Source organism: Myodes glareolus, chromosome 14 (assembly GCF_982192425.1).
Source record: "Myodes glareolus chromosome 14, mMyoGla1.1, whole genome shotgun sequence".
NCBI lineage: Eukaryota > Metazoa > Chordata > Mammalia > Rodentia > Cricetidae > Myodes > Myodes glareolus.
Window position 1 is genome coordinate 57,622,960 of NC_142039.1, and position 15,194 is coordinate 57,638,153.

General features: G+C 43.8%; 1 protein-coding gene across 1 annotated transcript in view; it reads right to left on the bottom strand.

Annotated features, from left to right (window-relative positions):
* Elovl2 (ELOVL fatty acid elongase 2) overlaps positions 1–14,700 on the bottom strand; it is a 37,760-nt gene extending 23,060 nt beyond the window's left edge. The window contains exon 1 of the mRNA XM_085699415.2: positions 14,637–14,700. Coding sequence (XP_085555541.1) covers positions 14,637–14,639 — 3 coding nt within the window. The 5' untranslated portion in view covers positions 14,640–14,700. The remainder of the gene's footprint in view (positions 1–14,636) is intronic.
* Between the last annotated feature and the right edge of the window lie 494 nt (positions 14,701–15,194).

Here is a 15,194-nt window from a genome sequence, read left to right on the forward strand (position 1 = left end):
AAATGTTTCAATTTCCCACCTAGATATTCCAGAAATATCAATACACAGCTTTCCTCTGTACCTGCATCTTAGAAATTCAGAGAAGAGAGGGCCTCCCACCGTGGGAAGAGAGAAGACTTCTGTGGTCAGCAACAACTGATGGTTTTGCAGACGTTCAGTGACCTGCAGAAATCCCATCACACTCCCTCCTCCACCAATCACAAGGGAAAGTTTGTATGTTCTAATTTTCTTCAAAGTGCTAAGTAAAAACAGCTTTATAATAAAAGTCTAGATGTTCAAAGCCACATGTATAAGAGAGTACAACCAAATTCCTTTTTAAAAGTGTGTATCTCAATATGTTCCCTAGAGAAACTACTAGAAACTATCTGATTTCTACAAAATAAATATTAAATTATACTAATTTATATGTCATGATTTTTTGGTTTTGAAAATATTTTCTAGGAAGAATTCTTCATCTAATTTTTCAACTCTCAAAACTTACTTTTCAAATATCTATCAGTTAGAGCATGTGACTACTGCGGTTAACACTGCTATGAAAGCTTTGTGGTGCTTTTTCTTCACCTTGTAAAAGAGAAGACAGAATACATCCAGCGACATCAACAGGTGGTGGTGACAGACATGGGAGGGAGGAGAGAGAACCCTGCCTGACTCTTCCTTCAACAGAAATACTTTCAGGACTGGGAGCTTTGTGGTGACAACATAGTCTGATCAATGTTCTAGTTTTTTCTCCAGTAGAGCCAAATTAGTCTCTGGAGAAGCAAGGTCTGGAAGTTTCCATCTGGCTGGGTAATGAAAATGTGTGTTGGGTTTAGGCATGTTAAAAAAGTCACAGAAAAAGATGTTAGAATGAATGCATTTTCAAATCACTGCTGGTGTAGAAAGAGAAAGTCTAGCTTACTTGTGTAGCTTTAAAGCAGCCCGAGGGGTGGAAACATAGGTGGCTGTGGCAGCCAGCATCAGTTCCGGCAGAGACGTCAGGGCGAAGCTTGGTTGGGGCTGCAATGGTCCACCATGGGTATCTGGAATCTGATTTTAAGTAGGGAGCCTCCTTTGCTGTACTGACAGGCAGGCACTGTGGGAAGATGCAGCTGCCCACTGCACGGTTGACATGCCCAGTGTCACTAGTACAGGGGTGCTCTGTCTACTAAAAGACCTAGGAAGAAAGCCCTGGCAACAGCCACAGAAGACAGTCATGCAGTGCATACTCAGAGTCGCTTTTCACCAAATTGTTCATCTTATTCTGCTGTTCTCCAGGTCATAGACTCCTCGAATGGAGGAACCACTCAACTTCAAAGAAAGTCACCTGACCATGCCAACCATGGTTACTCCTCCCCAGGTAACATCATTCGGAGTAAAGCCTATCTATATTAAACCCAGAAGACTATCAGCTCACACGCACTTAATGGGAAGTCAGGATGCAGAAGGCGGCAATGTCTCATATATTAAATAAAATCCTACTTAGTCAGATGGCCTTTCCCAATTCCGCAGAAACCTTAAAGACGGATGTTTCACTACACAACAAGGCAGGGAGCACCAGGGCAGGACTCAGGAGACCCAGGCTCTTCTCTGGATGCTCACGAGTAAAGGCTGTGTGGCCTTGGACTTCAGTTATCTATGCCTCCTTCCTGTGGTAGTGGAAGTAGCTGCTGCTAAAACATTTCTCACCAGAACTGGATTTTTTATTAAGAGTTCATGAACACTGATGTCCATCACAACACCCACCTCCACCTTCAGTCACTAAAGGAAGGACACTCGTGTGCTGTCATCACACGAGCTTCTAACGTTGCTGGTGAACTCATCACACCTGTCCGGAAATGGAAACTCAAATGACAGGACTGTCACCAGTCTACAGATGGTCGGGCACTCCAAGTGAGCTTTACATGCAGCATTACCACTAGAGCTAAAGATTTACATCCTTACATTCAGTTTTGTACTTTGAATTTATAATTGATAAATAAAAATTGTATGTTAATAGTGTGTGACATGCTTTGAAATATACATACATTTTTTAAGAGGCCAAGTCAAATCAACTTATACATTCTCTCACCACTTTTTTGTGGTGCAAACACCTAAAATCTCTATTTTAGGAATTCCCAAGTATGTAATTATTAACTATCATGAACATGTCATTCAGCAATCTCTTAAGTCCTACACTTTACATTGCTCATCTTCTAACAACAAAGACATCTGTTGGTAACAAGCCAAAACTGAAAAATTTTTGGTATGAATGCTTAAGCATTTCTTAAGCTTGCCTTTCAAGAATATATTTTTGAAATGTAACTTTAAAAATATGAAAATGTCAATTTTATTATACTTTTTCTTTTCATATAAATCTATAATTTGGGCCTAAGAATTAGCTGTGAAACATATAGCTTTGTTATGAATAGACACGAGCTCACAAAGGAGTGATTTATGAATAACTTTGTCACTGACTTATGCTGTACATGCCCAGGTCAGAGGACGGCTTCCTGGGCTCAGCTCTCTCCTTCCACCTCGTGGGCTCCTGGGCCCCTGCTCATGTTGTCAAGGTTGACAGCAAGTGCCGTAGCCTGCTGAACCATCTCACTGGCCCTGGACCGATGTTTTAAATGCCAGATGGAAATGGAAACTGCTTATGGACAGTTACAATTCACAGATGTCTAATTCAACTTCCCACCCAAAGCTGGAAATGACTGCATCCACCAAAGATGAAGGTAATCTCCCTAACTCAGGAAAACCCCAGGAGTGCATTCTGTTTCCAGGGTTTCTCATTCACCAAGAGCTGCAGTACTCCTCCCTCCCCCTTTGTCATGACTTGTACATCCCATTCTTCTCACCAGAGTCACACAAACAGCACTTTTCTTCCCCGCATGGGGGCTATTGGGCTGTTTGGAGAGGAGGTGGTTCAGCTTAGTTCCTGCCTTTGTAGCCAATCAGCTCCAAAAGTTCTGCCTCCCTCCCTCCTGCCCCTCCCCCCTGCACTTGTCAGTGATCTGACCCAGCTTCCCTTCCTTCTAACTTCCACAGATGTGGAGATCCACTGAGTGTGAGATTTCAGACACATGCCTGCCTATGTAGTAGTCTCAAGATCACCTCACCTTTGGCAGACCTGTGGGTCTCAACCCCCTTGGGGTTGCATATCAGACATTTACATCATGATTCACAACAGTAGCAAAATTACAGTTAGGAAGTGGCAGCAAAACAATGTTATGATTGGAGGTCACCCCAACATGAGGAACTGTATTAAAGGGTCTCAGCGTTAGGAAGGCTGAGAACCGCTGGTCTAGAACATTCTCTTCGGGTTTTTTTTTTTTTTTTTTTTTTTTTTTGACAGGGTCTTACTATGTAATCCAGGCCGACCTGCCTCCACTTCCAGAATTCCGGGATTTTGGACAAGTGTCACCATGCCTGGCCAGCATTTTGCTCTCAATTCTCTCTAGCTGTCAACAATGTAAGTGAACACTCTCAGAATGTGGATGAACTACCAACTCTCTTACTCTAAACACCGCATTTCTATTGGTAGAACCAATCCCTTTTTCCTGAGCCTAAAATTCTTTCCCTAACATTCTTCCTTCAAATGAACCAATTAGGACTAGGCATGGGGCAGGTGTGACAGACACACATTTTGCTCACATCATCAAGCAAATGACAGCTACAGAGCTGCCCTGGAACTCCGTTGCTTCTCTTAGAGGATGGCTCTTCCTCGGGGATTTGGTTCCTAGCTCTGAATCTGGGTGCAGCATTTTAACTCTACAGTAGATTAAGATCCACTACTCTAGGAAAGAACATCCATATCTTCCATGATCAGCCATGGCCTCGCTTCATTTCTCTGAGCCTTATGCTTACCAAGGAGGACTTACAGCTGACCAGAAGCAAGAACGGTCCCAGCCCAGAGCAATCATCTCATCAGACAAGTTGGGCGCCCCTGCAATGCACTAATGACTGGAGGATTTGCTCTCCTTCCCACATTTTCACCCTCTAATAGCTGACTTTGGGTTTTTATTATTAAGACCAATTAGAATTTGTGCTACACTCCTCTCTACAGCTTACCTCGGTTTCCCTATCACTAACCAACTCCCAGCATGCTGTGGAAGTGAGTGCTGGCAAGGATGGCTCTTATTGCTGAGAAGATGAGGGTAGCTACTTGTGTATCTGGTCACTCTCTTTCCATACAGGGACCACCAGTTTATCCTTTTCCCCACTGCTGGCAATGTCCTTCAGTTTCTAAAATGTCCCTTCAGATGTTGATTCGGCTAAGAGACCAGATTAGGGTCCAAGGAAACAAAAAGCAGCCTCCTGGTTCTGACTCATCCTTCTCAGATATGATCATACAGGGCAAACCTTGGACCTTAGACACTAATACAGATCCTAAATATAAACTTGGCAGAGTCTAAATTTAAATTTTAACTTGGCAGAAATATATAAATGTATTAAAATGTAGAGAATAAAATATATCAAGGCTGGGGCAATAGTTCAGTCAGTAAAGTCAACAGGTGTGGTAGGGCCCACTTGTAACCCTAGCACTAGGGAGGTGAGGCAGGCAGATCTCTGAACTTGCTGGTCAGTCAGACTAACCTGCTTGGTGTATTCCAGGCCAGTGAGGGACCATATCAAAAACAAAGGCAAACAGCTCCCAAGAAACAACACTTGAAGTTGATCTCTGATCTCTCCACACATGAATGCATACATGTGGACATGCATGCATACATACACAGAACATAAGCACAAAATATATCTCAAGCATGTGCTTAAATTCTGTCATATTTGCTTCAAATCTCTTAACATTAATCCAGCAACTGTTTGAGTCTCTCTGATAGGCTAAGCATAAAGATAGGAACACAAGTAATTCCTTCTGCTTAACTCCCCAACCTGGGTCCCTGTGACAGACCTGATGTGACAGTCACAAAAAGAAGGTGTGTGTTTTTGGAGGCCTTACACACACTGGAATAGGTCATCATACCTTTTTCTGTAACTTGTTCTATCATTGAGTATTTCATGGGGTCTGTTCATGGTGAAACCTAGTTAATTCATCCACAGGCTAAATTTTATCATAGGAATCTAATACATTACATATTTCCTGATGGATATATTAGGTTTTTCCAAATTTTTGGTTACTATAAAAACTATGGTTTTCCCCATAGCGCATCTACCGCTAATGTGCTGTTTATTATTGTCTGGTAACTTTCTATATATCACAAGTATGAATTGACACACCTATCATGTGAATAAATATGAAACAAATAATTATCATAAGTATTTGACACATAAATAAATTTCAAGGAAATAGTATCAAATGGAAAATAGTATTAAATTAGTTGAAGGAAATTCAGGATTTCTTTACAAATATGTTAAATCAAGCCAGGTGTGTGATACATGCTTGAAATCCTAGCACTTGGGAGGTGCTGGCAAGAGGGTAAGGTATTCAAGGTCACCCCCTCAACTATCTAGTGAGTTTAAGGCCAGCCTGGACTATGCTGTCTCAAAAATTGAAACAAACGAATATGATACCCTCCCTCCCACATCAACCTGGTTTAAGGAAAACTGAGTTTGAGAACTTTTAATGCAATGCTTGTCAAACAAACTGAATAAATACTTCTCGTCAGGGTTACGAGAAAAGTGGGTATATACAACGCCACAAGCAGTGGTCTGTGGAAGAAACACAGGCATAAAGTGGGTTTGAGTCCCCAGTCTACCACTTGCTAGTTACAAGCTACCACTTGCTAGTTACAAGTTACAAAACGGTTTTCAAGATACCCCTCCCACTAGCAAGCAGGGCTACTTTAGCACTTTGTTTTTAAGATTCTGAATTTGTAACCAGACTTGAGTCTTTGTATCCTCAAACATGGAAAAACAACAGATCCGTTTATCAAACAGTTATTCTCTATGTGTCTCCTGTGTGCAGGCTCCACTGTGGTCTGGAGTCAGCAGTAGAGATGGCAGGGGTGATGCACACCCTTATAGACTGGGTGGTGGAGAGAGACTGAAAACAGCAAGCATAACAAACAAGCTATCAGCTGAACAGATGATACTGTAGTGTTTCTGTACACTAACATATAAAACAAACGTATGGTGCTGTAATTTCATGTTTAGGGCTGGGTTGATCATAAACAGAAACGGTGTTGTGAGTGTGCGCATGTGCATGTGATGCATTTTATTTGAAAGGGGGTGGACAGAGAATCAAGCCATGACAGACTGAGTCACTCCACCAAGTAGTGAAGCACTATGCAGGGTAGTGAGGACTTTGTCCAGACACCAGAAGCTTCAGGCTGCATGGTTCAAAGTCCCGCCAAGCCTGTCTTCCACCAGTCACTTCTCCAGCCAGGCTGGGTCCCAGCACTTGCAAATCCTCCAAGATAACATAGTCTTTCATTCTCTGCTTATTTTGTTCTCACTCATATTCTTAAATGTCTCGCCAATTTTCATAACCTCCAAACTGACAAGAGAAGCCGTACACTCTAACACACAAATCCAATGATTTGCCATGCTTGGATTTAATAACGGAAAGATTGAGGATGCAGGGCAAGGCAGAGAATGGAAGAAATATTTTCTAGTAGGGTGGTTTTCGGGGTTAAGGCCTTAAGCTAAGCACCATTAAGAAGCTCAAGTCAGGCAATTTGATGTGGGTGGTTGAGCAAATGGCTGTGGCTTAATCTGATTACAGGAGGTTCTCTGGATTGCCTAAAGCTGTTGTTCAAATCCATGGCAGTTTTCAGAAAGCAGGCAGTTTGCTAAGACATGAGTGCATCTACAGGAAGAACCACTCAATAAGAAATGGTTTTTATAAAAGCACATGCGAGCTGTGTTTCAGGTTTTCCTTTTCATTAATCACTTTAATAGAATTCTTGTAGCCTCAGGGATCTGAGGATGAGACAATGAAACCTTGCCACATTTTCATTCCTCCCGTGGTGGGACAAGGGGAGAAATCCTGACTATTAAATTTAATATTTCCTTCGTAGGAATATAAGGTTTTTAAAATGTAAATGTATTTAGATAAATCAAGACGTTGAAAACCTCTCTAGTCCACGCATACAGGAAGTCACAGCTGTAAAGACGGGTAAGCCTGAGCTTCTGTAAGCAATCGCCATCTCCCTGTTGGGAAGGGCTTTACATACACTGTCTAATCTGGTCCAGTCTTCACTATGTATGACAGTCTAGGAATGAGAATGTGGGGCTTCACGTGGCTAAACAACTGGGGAGACACAGAGATCAGATGCTCGGAGCTCAGTGCGGTAACTATGTAACTTTTCTACACACAGTCTCCTCCTGCACACCCAATCTTCTCTGCCTCCTTCAAAGTCTTAACTAGAACCCCTACTCTCAAGTTTAACACTCATCCAAACCTGACCCGAGCCATCTCTCGCTGTCACAAAGCTCAGTGTCCACATTAAAGCACCCACGGAGCTGTCCTCACATGGACTGGGATCTGTGAAGCAGCCTTGTCCACGAAGGATGATGCTTCCCAAATCTGTACCTTCTGGAGCCTTACTGGCTATTTCCTTTCCCTGTGAGGTTCTGATCGGTTCTACATCACTGATTTCACACACACCCAAACAGACCCAGTCACTATCCAGGGTGGATCCCAAGTCCTTGAAGCACACACTGAACAATTTTACAAGTACCCCTCTTTCTTTGGGCTTCAGAGCACTAGATTTCAAAGTTGTGTCCACTTGATTCCTGGCCTGCAGAGCCCAGGCTCTTCCCTCAGGAGACAAGGTATTTGTATATTTCTTTGAATGCAGTTTTAAAGAGTAAGTTACTCAATACAGAGAGTGGATTTCATTTCTTCAAAGGAAGCGCAAAAGCAAACTATTCATTCCAAAGTCTGGTCTGAAGACTGTTACAAAGGTTTGTTCTGCCTATAGGAGGCAAGTGCTGATAAGATTAGCGTTGTCTGCAGAAAGCCCTAACCCAGGGACAGTTCCACTCAATTTTCAAATTGAAAGAGGAAAGAAACTTAGGAGCCAGTTAGCCTAATTTGCAATATGAACTTAACAATATCTAGCTGCAGTGGTAGAACTTTCCAAGTGGCTGGTGTCTGAGCATGCTACAGTTTAGTGAGAAACGTGGTCACAAAAATCACTGGTGCTTTGGTTGCTTTGTGCTTGGCATTTGAAACAGACTTCAGGTTGTGAACTGCAAAATGACTTGCGATGAATGTCGTTTCTTTTTGGAATCAGAACACGAACACACACACACACACACACACAGGCCAGAAAAGGAGATGAATACCTTGATGAATCAAAGGAGTAACAACTGCCCAGCCTTTGGAGTAGGGTGTGAGAGAGCCCCCCAGAAACAATTTAGATAGGACGCCCTAGTTAGTGGCATTTCTCCAGAGCAGAAAACACCCTCCCTCCCAAACTAAATTCACCATTGATTTTCCAAGGGCTAAGAAATTTAATTTCTAAGCCAAGAAATTTGTGGGTCAGTTTAAAGAAGGCCTTAAGAACAGAGCAGAGGGGCGCAGGCACAGAATGCTCCTCTTTCCAGACACAGAGAGAAAAGCCAGCTGAAGGGGACTCTGAAAACAGCTCGCCCGCCAGTGTGCACACCTGTCATCCCAGCACTTGCACTTAGGCTGAGGTAGAAGGGCAAGTTCAGTCAGCCTGGCTTGTAAAGTGAGACCCTGCCTCAAAACAGAACAGAGCAAAACATACAAATACTGTTTCTGCAATATAGACACATTCATCTTTGAAGGCACAGTGTTCTGAGCCTGCCAACTAAATAAGGGTCTCCGAGTAGTCCTAATGCCTATGGAATTCAAAGATCTCACTAATCAAGTTCTACATAAAAGTACATTTACATATTTAAATCACTGCAATTAAAACTAAATGATAAATTCTTAAGACATAAAACATGTGATTCCGCCACTGTCATTTCTAGCAGTCTTACTATGGCAGTCACTCTAATCCAACTGGAGACGACCTGATGCTGGGAAGCTGCCCGTCTACCCTGTGGGTGCTTCTGTCACATAAGGAATAAGTGCATGCTCCAGTTCTGATATACATGAAGTGAAACTTTAATGTTTACATATTTAAGTGTGTGCATACATACATATTCAGGTTGACTAACAAACATTTTGAGTGCTAACATAACGCCATAATAGAATATTCCACACCTGACTTCATGCTATAATCAAAATGTAAGAATATTAAAAATGTGTAAAATGACCTTTAGGCTGTGTGCTATGAAAAATAAATGAATTCTGTGTTTAGAATTACCATGCTCAAGATATATCATTGTGTAGGATTTGTGTCTGCAAATACTTCAAAATCTTGGAAAAAGCTCCAAGCTACTTCTGTTATAAAGCATTTCAGGGAATGAACATTCAACCTGCACAGGTATCCATGTGTGTATCCATATCTATTCACCCATGTAACTCATAGGGTGGAAACTACATGCTTTGCCATTCTGTGTACAAAAATTGGGCCATATTGAAATTAAATGTTGACTTTTTATAAGTGTGTAAGAAAGTACATTCGTACTGGCCAGTGGGTAAGGTACGCAGGAGTACTGAAAAGGGTATCTTGAACAAATCATTTATCTTCTTTGAAACTCAGTTTTCTTACCTATGATGTAGGCTTAGTGCTGTAGGATTCTTATGAGGGAAACTTCAAATCAGTATGCATAAAAAATACTAAAACAACATGATGTGCTAGCTGTATTAAAGCCTACTCATGTTTAAATGAGTACAAACAACACATTCACGGTACTTGCCAAAGGGGCAGGGGCTCACGTCATCCTAGGGATGTGCACTGAGACTGTGCTTCCTCCCATTTGGAGACAGGGCCTCTCACTGAATCTGTAGCTTTCCAATGCACCTAGACTGGTTGGCCAGCAAGCCCAGGGATCTTCTCATCTCGACCCCCAGCCCCTCAATACTGGGGTTACAGTACTCAGCACCATGCTAGCTTTGGGGCTGTTCATTTCTATGTGATGCCAGGAATCTGGAGTCAGGTCCTCATGCTGGCACACCATCTCTTTACTGACCACCCTCTCCCCAGCCTGCAGTGTGTTTAAGTTATAATAGCCAACTACTATAAATGTATATGAAGTGAAAAGTTACCCAGAAAATTCATGGATCATAGCTTTGTCTATATTAAGAAAAATATTCATTTTTAATTTCAGTCTGAAAATAACACTATAAATTTTATTATGTATAAATAAGAACGTAACCTGGCCTCTTTTACAAAGTACATTAGATACAGTTACAGAAACACATGTTTTGGTTTTAGTAAGAATTTGTAATTAAATTACAGATTTGGGGTTTTAAGGTAATAGTATGATCACAAACATGGCCATGAAATGCAAGTGCAGCTCCAGGGTAACACAGGCCTGGCTGCACTGTGGAAGAGCAAACGCTGCCGGATCCTATGACATGCCACTGGCTGGAGGAGTGTGTGATTAGCCCTTAACACACCCCTACAGATAAGAGGATGAAAAACAGCAGTGTGGTGTGACTTGGGAGTTCTGGCCTTCACATTCTCAACATGCAACAATGTTAGTGCCTGTGATAGGCCAGCATCATCCCTAGAGTGATCACCTAATATTGAGATACATATTGACAACACAGACAGACAATGTTGGTCCTCGGGAAGTCTGAATTCAGTGAGAGGTACAAAGGCAAAGGACACCATTACTAAGTACAGGATCAGAAGGGGCCGAGAGTACTCGAGTGGACTGTTAGGTAGTCATGCTGATGCGTGAGAGAGTCTGGTGTGTATGGAGAAGGGATGCAGGCTCCAGCTTTCAGTGCCGTGGTTTTGTGAGGTCTAATCACAGTGGCGGTAAGAGACAGATGCACAACTCCCCGGGGGAGAGCCCTGGCTGAGTCCCATCTGATGCCAACAAAATAATTGTATGCAAAAGATGAACCCCACTTAGCAAGTGGGTAAACAGTGTGTCAGAGTGACCTCCCCAGGGGACAGAACTGGTGGTAATCCAGCCAGCACTGAAAGCTCACGGGTACAGAGGCGAGCGCTCTGCTTCTCACCACGTATCCGACAGTGAGAGGTTGCCACTGTCATGGTCTCGGCTATTACTATTAATTGGAGCCACTGATGTCTCTTGAAAGATTAGATGAAGCTCATGTGCAAAAAATGCTTTTAAGGTTCTAAGATCAATTTTAGCTTTTCTTTCTGCGGATTATTTTTCTTTCCTCTCCTTGGATGGATCATTTTAATGCCAGGCTGTCATTTAAAGTAATTTATTACTTTTTGAATATTAGAAATGAGCTATAAAATAGAAACCATTCTGATTAAGCATGAGAAAAGGACTGAGGAAAGATTAAGGAGATGTGGAGTCCAATGATTTGGAGAACATTATTTCTCAGCAGAGGCAAGAAGTTAAAAATCAAGAGACCACAGAGGTAGAAGCCTTGTAGTAAGGGCAAACATGGCAGAAAGAGAGCCGGAGTAGACGTGAGAAAAAGAAAAAAACAAAAACAAAAACAAAAAACCCATTTGCAAACAAAACCCTGAGGCTATTGGACAAAAACCAACATGAAAGAAAAAATATGGACCAAGAATCAGGTGTCTGACACAGTAACCTAGAGAGCTGGTGGAATTACCAGCAGCCTGACAGAGGCTGAAAGGTGAGTGCTTTCCTTGTCTAGTGTTGGGTCTAAGGTGGCAGCGCGCTTCTCATGAGTGGAAAGGGTCTCAGAGATAAGAGAGAAGTTTGGATGTGTGTGCTACCGAGAGCGGTTTGTCCAATATGATGATCTCCAAAGCATGAGCAACTAAAATACAGCCACCCTGAAAGTATAAATACACTAAAATTTAGGGGAAAACTGGGAGGTTTCTTTCTTTTAGGTAAGATCTCCTTTTACAGCACAGGGAAGGCTTGAACTCAATCACAATCCTTCTACCCGATTCTCCAAGTGTTATAATTGTAAGAATGCACCACCATGTCCTGGACATGATTTTGAAGATTTTGTGTGAAAAAGATGTGTAAGATTCCTTAACTTTTTGTGTTGGTTGCATGTGGATGTAACACTTGCCTAGAGTGGGTTAAATGTTAAAATTAATTGCCAGAGTCTCTGCCTTTTCAAATGTGCCTACCAGAAATTGAAAGCTTTACATTATATTTCTATTAGATATAGTGGACTCATAAAGTACATGATCTTATTTATTCCTCCCCCAAATCTTATAATATCGTATCTTGAAACAGTCGCTATTGCTCTAGCTGGTTCTGTGGCTAAGCCAGGCTGGGCTCAGTCTCCAGGCCCTCCTACTTTGGTTGCCCACATACTAGAAATACAGGCATGCATTTCAATGCCCTGCCATAGTATCACTTTCTATGGAAGAAAATTCTGAGATAACATAGTTAAATGTGGAGCTGAGATTCGAACTCATGAATGACACCAGATCACATCAACTTCAAAACAAGTCATGCTCTTACATCACTAAACAGCTAGATTTCAGATTTTAAACGGCAAAAGTTATAATTCATTAGAAAAACCTTGTCAGAATTAGTGATGGCTTAATCTTATTATTCATAATTAAAAACAAAAATAGGTAAATGTGTGACTTCTGAGGTATGATGAATTACCAATGATGTGCACACATTTTCACTCTCCTGGGCTAACAAAGTCTCCACGGCAGCTTCGTTCCTTGGTGAGCACCTACTCATAGCAATTCCACACCCTCCACCAAGTTAGATGGCCCATATCTAATTGTCCAGCAGAGGAAAACCATCACCGACATAACCCAGAAGAGCCCTGCTGTCTGAGCACAACCCAAATACATGGCACAGATGCACTTAACACATTTCCAGCAATCTTCCAGACCACAGCCTTTGAACCTCCCAAAGACTACAGTGCATTTCATTCAACCCTGTACCAAAGAATCAAAATGTTCAGCTTACCCAGCTGGGTAATTTAAGCATACATTGTGCCTGGTATGGTGGTTCCATCCTGTAATCCTAGCACTCAGGAGGTGGAGGCAGGAGGGTTGAGATCTTGAAGCTAGCCTGAACTAAGAGATTCTGTCTCGAAAAAAAAAAAAATTCAAGAAGCAAAATCTTATTTTCTTACTTTTTGCTAGAATCCTAATAGTAAAATCTCCTAGAATGCAAATTGAAATAAAAAATGAAGCATCATTAATTTATGTTTAGTTAACTGGCTTTAATTTCAAAAACAAAGCTGCAGTTTCTACTACCTGAACAAGACTAGCTGAGGACCACCAGTTGTCCAATCTTAACTCTGTTATGTTCAAATCTTCTCATGCCAACGCCATTGGCAGTTTGTCTCTGATTATGATAACCACACTTTCCTAGACCGACGACAGATCACCGGCGAACGTTTACACTGTGCAAATGGGGGTAAAGGAGCTGGAATGGCATTCTTTGCGGTAAGACTGATTGGCAGAGACATCTTTGGCGTGGATATAGAAGAGTCTATCAACTGACCCACTTACTTATGAACGCGACCCCACCCTTTCCCCTCTACCCCATTTCTCAAAAGTGGAACTGCTCGATTTGGACACAGATTTGAAAATGCCTATTGAAAAGGAGCTCAAAGAACACAGAAACAAAGATTTTTAAAACTTTTCCTTGACGCTGGCCCATTGACTGCATCGTTGAGTTCAATATTCTTGGAAGTTTTCCCTAACTAAAACCTATATATTTTGTAACAAAGGTTTAGAACCGAAGGGTGGGGAGGGGGGAGTTAGCGCTAAAAAAAAAAAATGCTCTGTCTACTCAGAAGATGTCAGAAGACTCAAGTGGCAGAGGCGGTCACCAATATTCTGATCGGTGAGTCTCTCCTGTACAACAGCAGTGTGTGTCTTTCTTTAGATTCTTATCACCTCTGTCAGGCCAACAGTTCTCGTAGTGATTCACTTCAAGGACGCTACTGTCTCCTGCTTAGCACAGCACAGAGTACTTTCCTTCGCTGATTTTGTTTGCTGGCTTGTTTTTGTTTTAAATAAATGGTGTGTGTGCCATGCACTGTTGACAAAGACCGTTCACCAAAAACTTGCATTTTAGTGAGGGAGACATTCAATACACTAAATAAAGCAACAGATTATACCATGCTTAATAGAGAAAACAAAATTAAGGAGGTACGGAGACTAAGTGACGGGTGGGCCGGAATTTTAGGACTAAGGTTTCATCATTCAATCAAGTAGCGAGTACGCGGGAGGAAGGGGACAATCTAGGGCTGATTGGTGTCAGATGGGGCAAGAAAAGCGGACAGGCGCTTCACATATTTAGCAAACCCTGAGGTGGAGGCGAAAAGACAAAGACCAATGAAGACAAATGCGGATTTGAAGACAAACGCAGGATTTACGGACTTCTTTTCTTTAGCGGGGAGGTGGATTTTTTTTGAGACGGGTGTCTCACCGTGGCCCAGGCTGGCCTCGAACTCGCGGCAATCCTCCTGCCTCAGCTCCCCTAGGGCTGGGATCGCTGCCTGCCCAGGACCCGCTCTCTCCAAGCCCAGCAGCACACAATCTCCGCCTTTGTGCCCAGGCGCCTGGCTTCGCGGGAGACCCTCGGCGAGCGGCTCGAGGAGAGCGTTGGGCCGCGGCTGCAGTGCCGACACGCCCCCGCGCCCCGTTACTCTCCGGGCGCCCAGGGCCCCGCGCTCGCACACACCCCCCGGGCCCCAACGTCCGCCGCCCGCCCGGACGAGGCGCGCGGCCCCACTCACTCACCATGGCCGCGCGGCCGCGATGCGCTGTCCAGGGTAGCCGCCTTTCTCTGCGCCACGCCGCGCGCCGCCCGCGCTAGTCACTCGCCCCCGCCCCCGTCCCCGCGCGCCGCCCTCCTCCCCGCCCCCTCGGGCGCGCGCCGCGCCCTGCCCGCTCCGGGCCGTTTCCTCCGCCCCGCGCCGCTTGTCCTCCGGCGGGGGGGGTCCACGCGGGGGAAGAGCCCGGGCGCGGGCAGCGAGACCGTAGCCCCAGAGGCCTGCGCAGCCCCGCTGCGCGCGCGCACCCGCCCGCGCCGACGCGGCGCCCCCTGCCGACCGGGCGGGGATTTGCAAGTCCAGCTAGCGTCGTTGGCTCGTGCCTAGGCGCACCTATGACCCAGCCCCTGGAGAAGCCACCTGCAGCTCCTCCACTCCCCATGACCCGGTCTCTGAGGAAGAACAGGGCGAGGCTAAGCTAAATGCCAGGTGCAGGTGATTTAAATTGGACACGCAGGTTTGCCCGATGTAGGTGGTATAATAGATACAGATACAGGGGACATGCGGGGTGCACGGCTGCAATCCC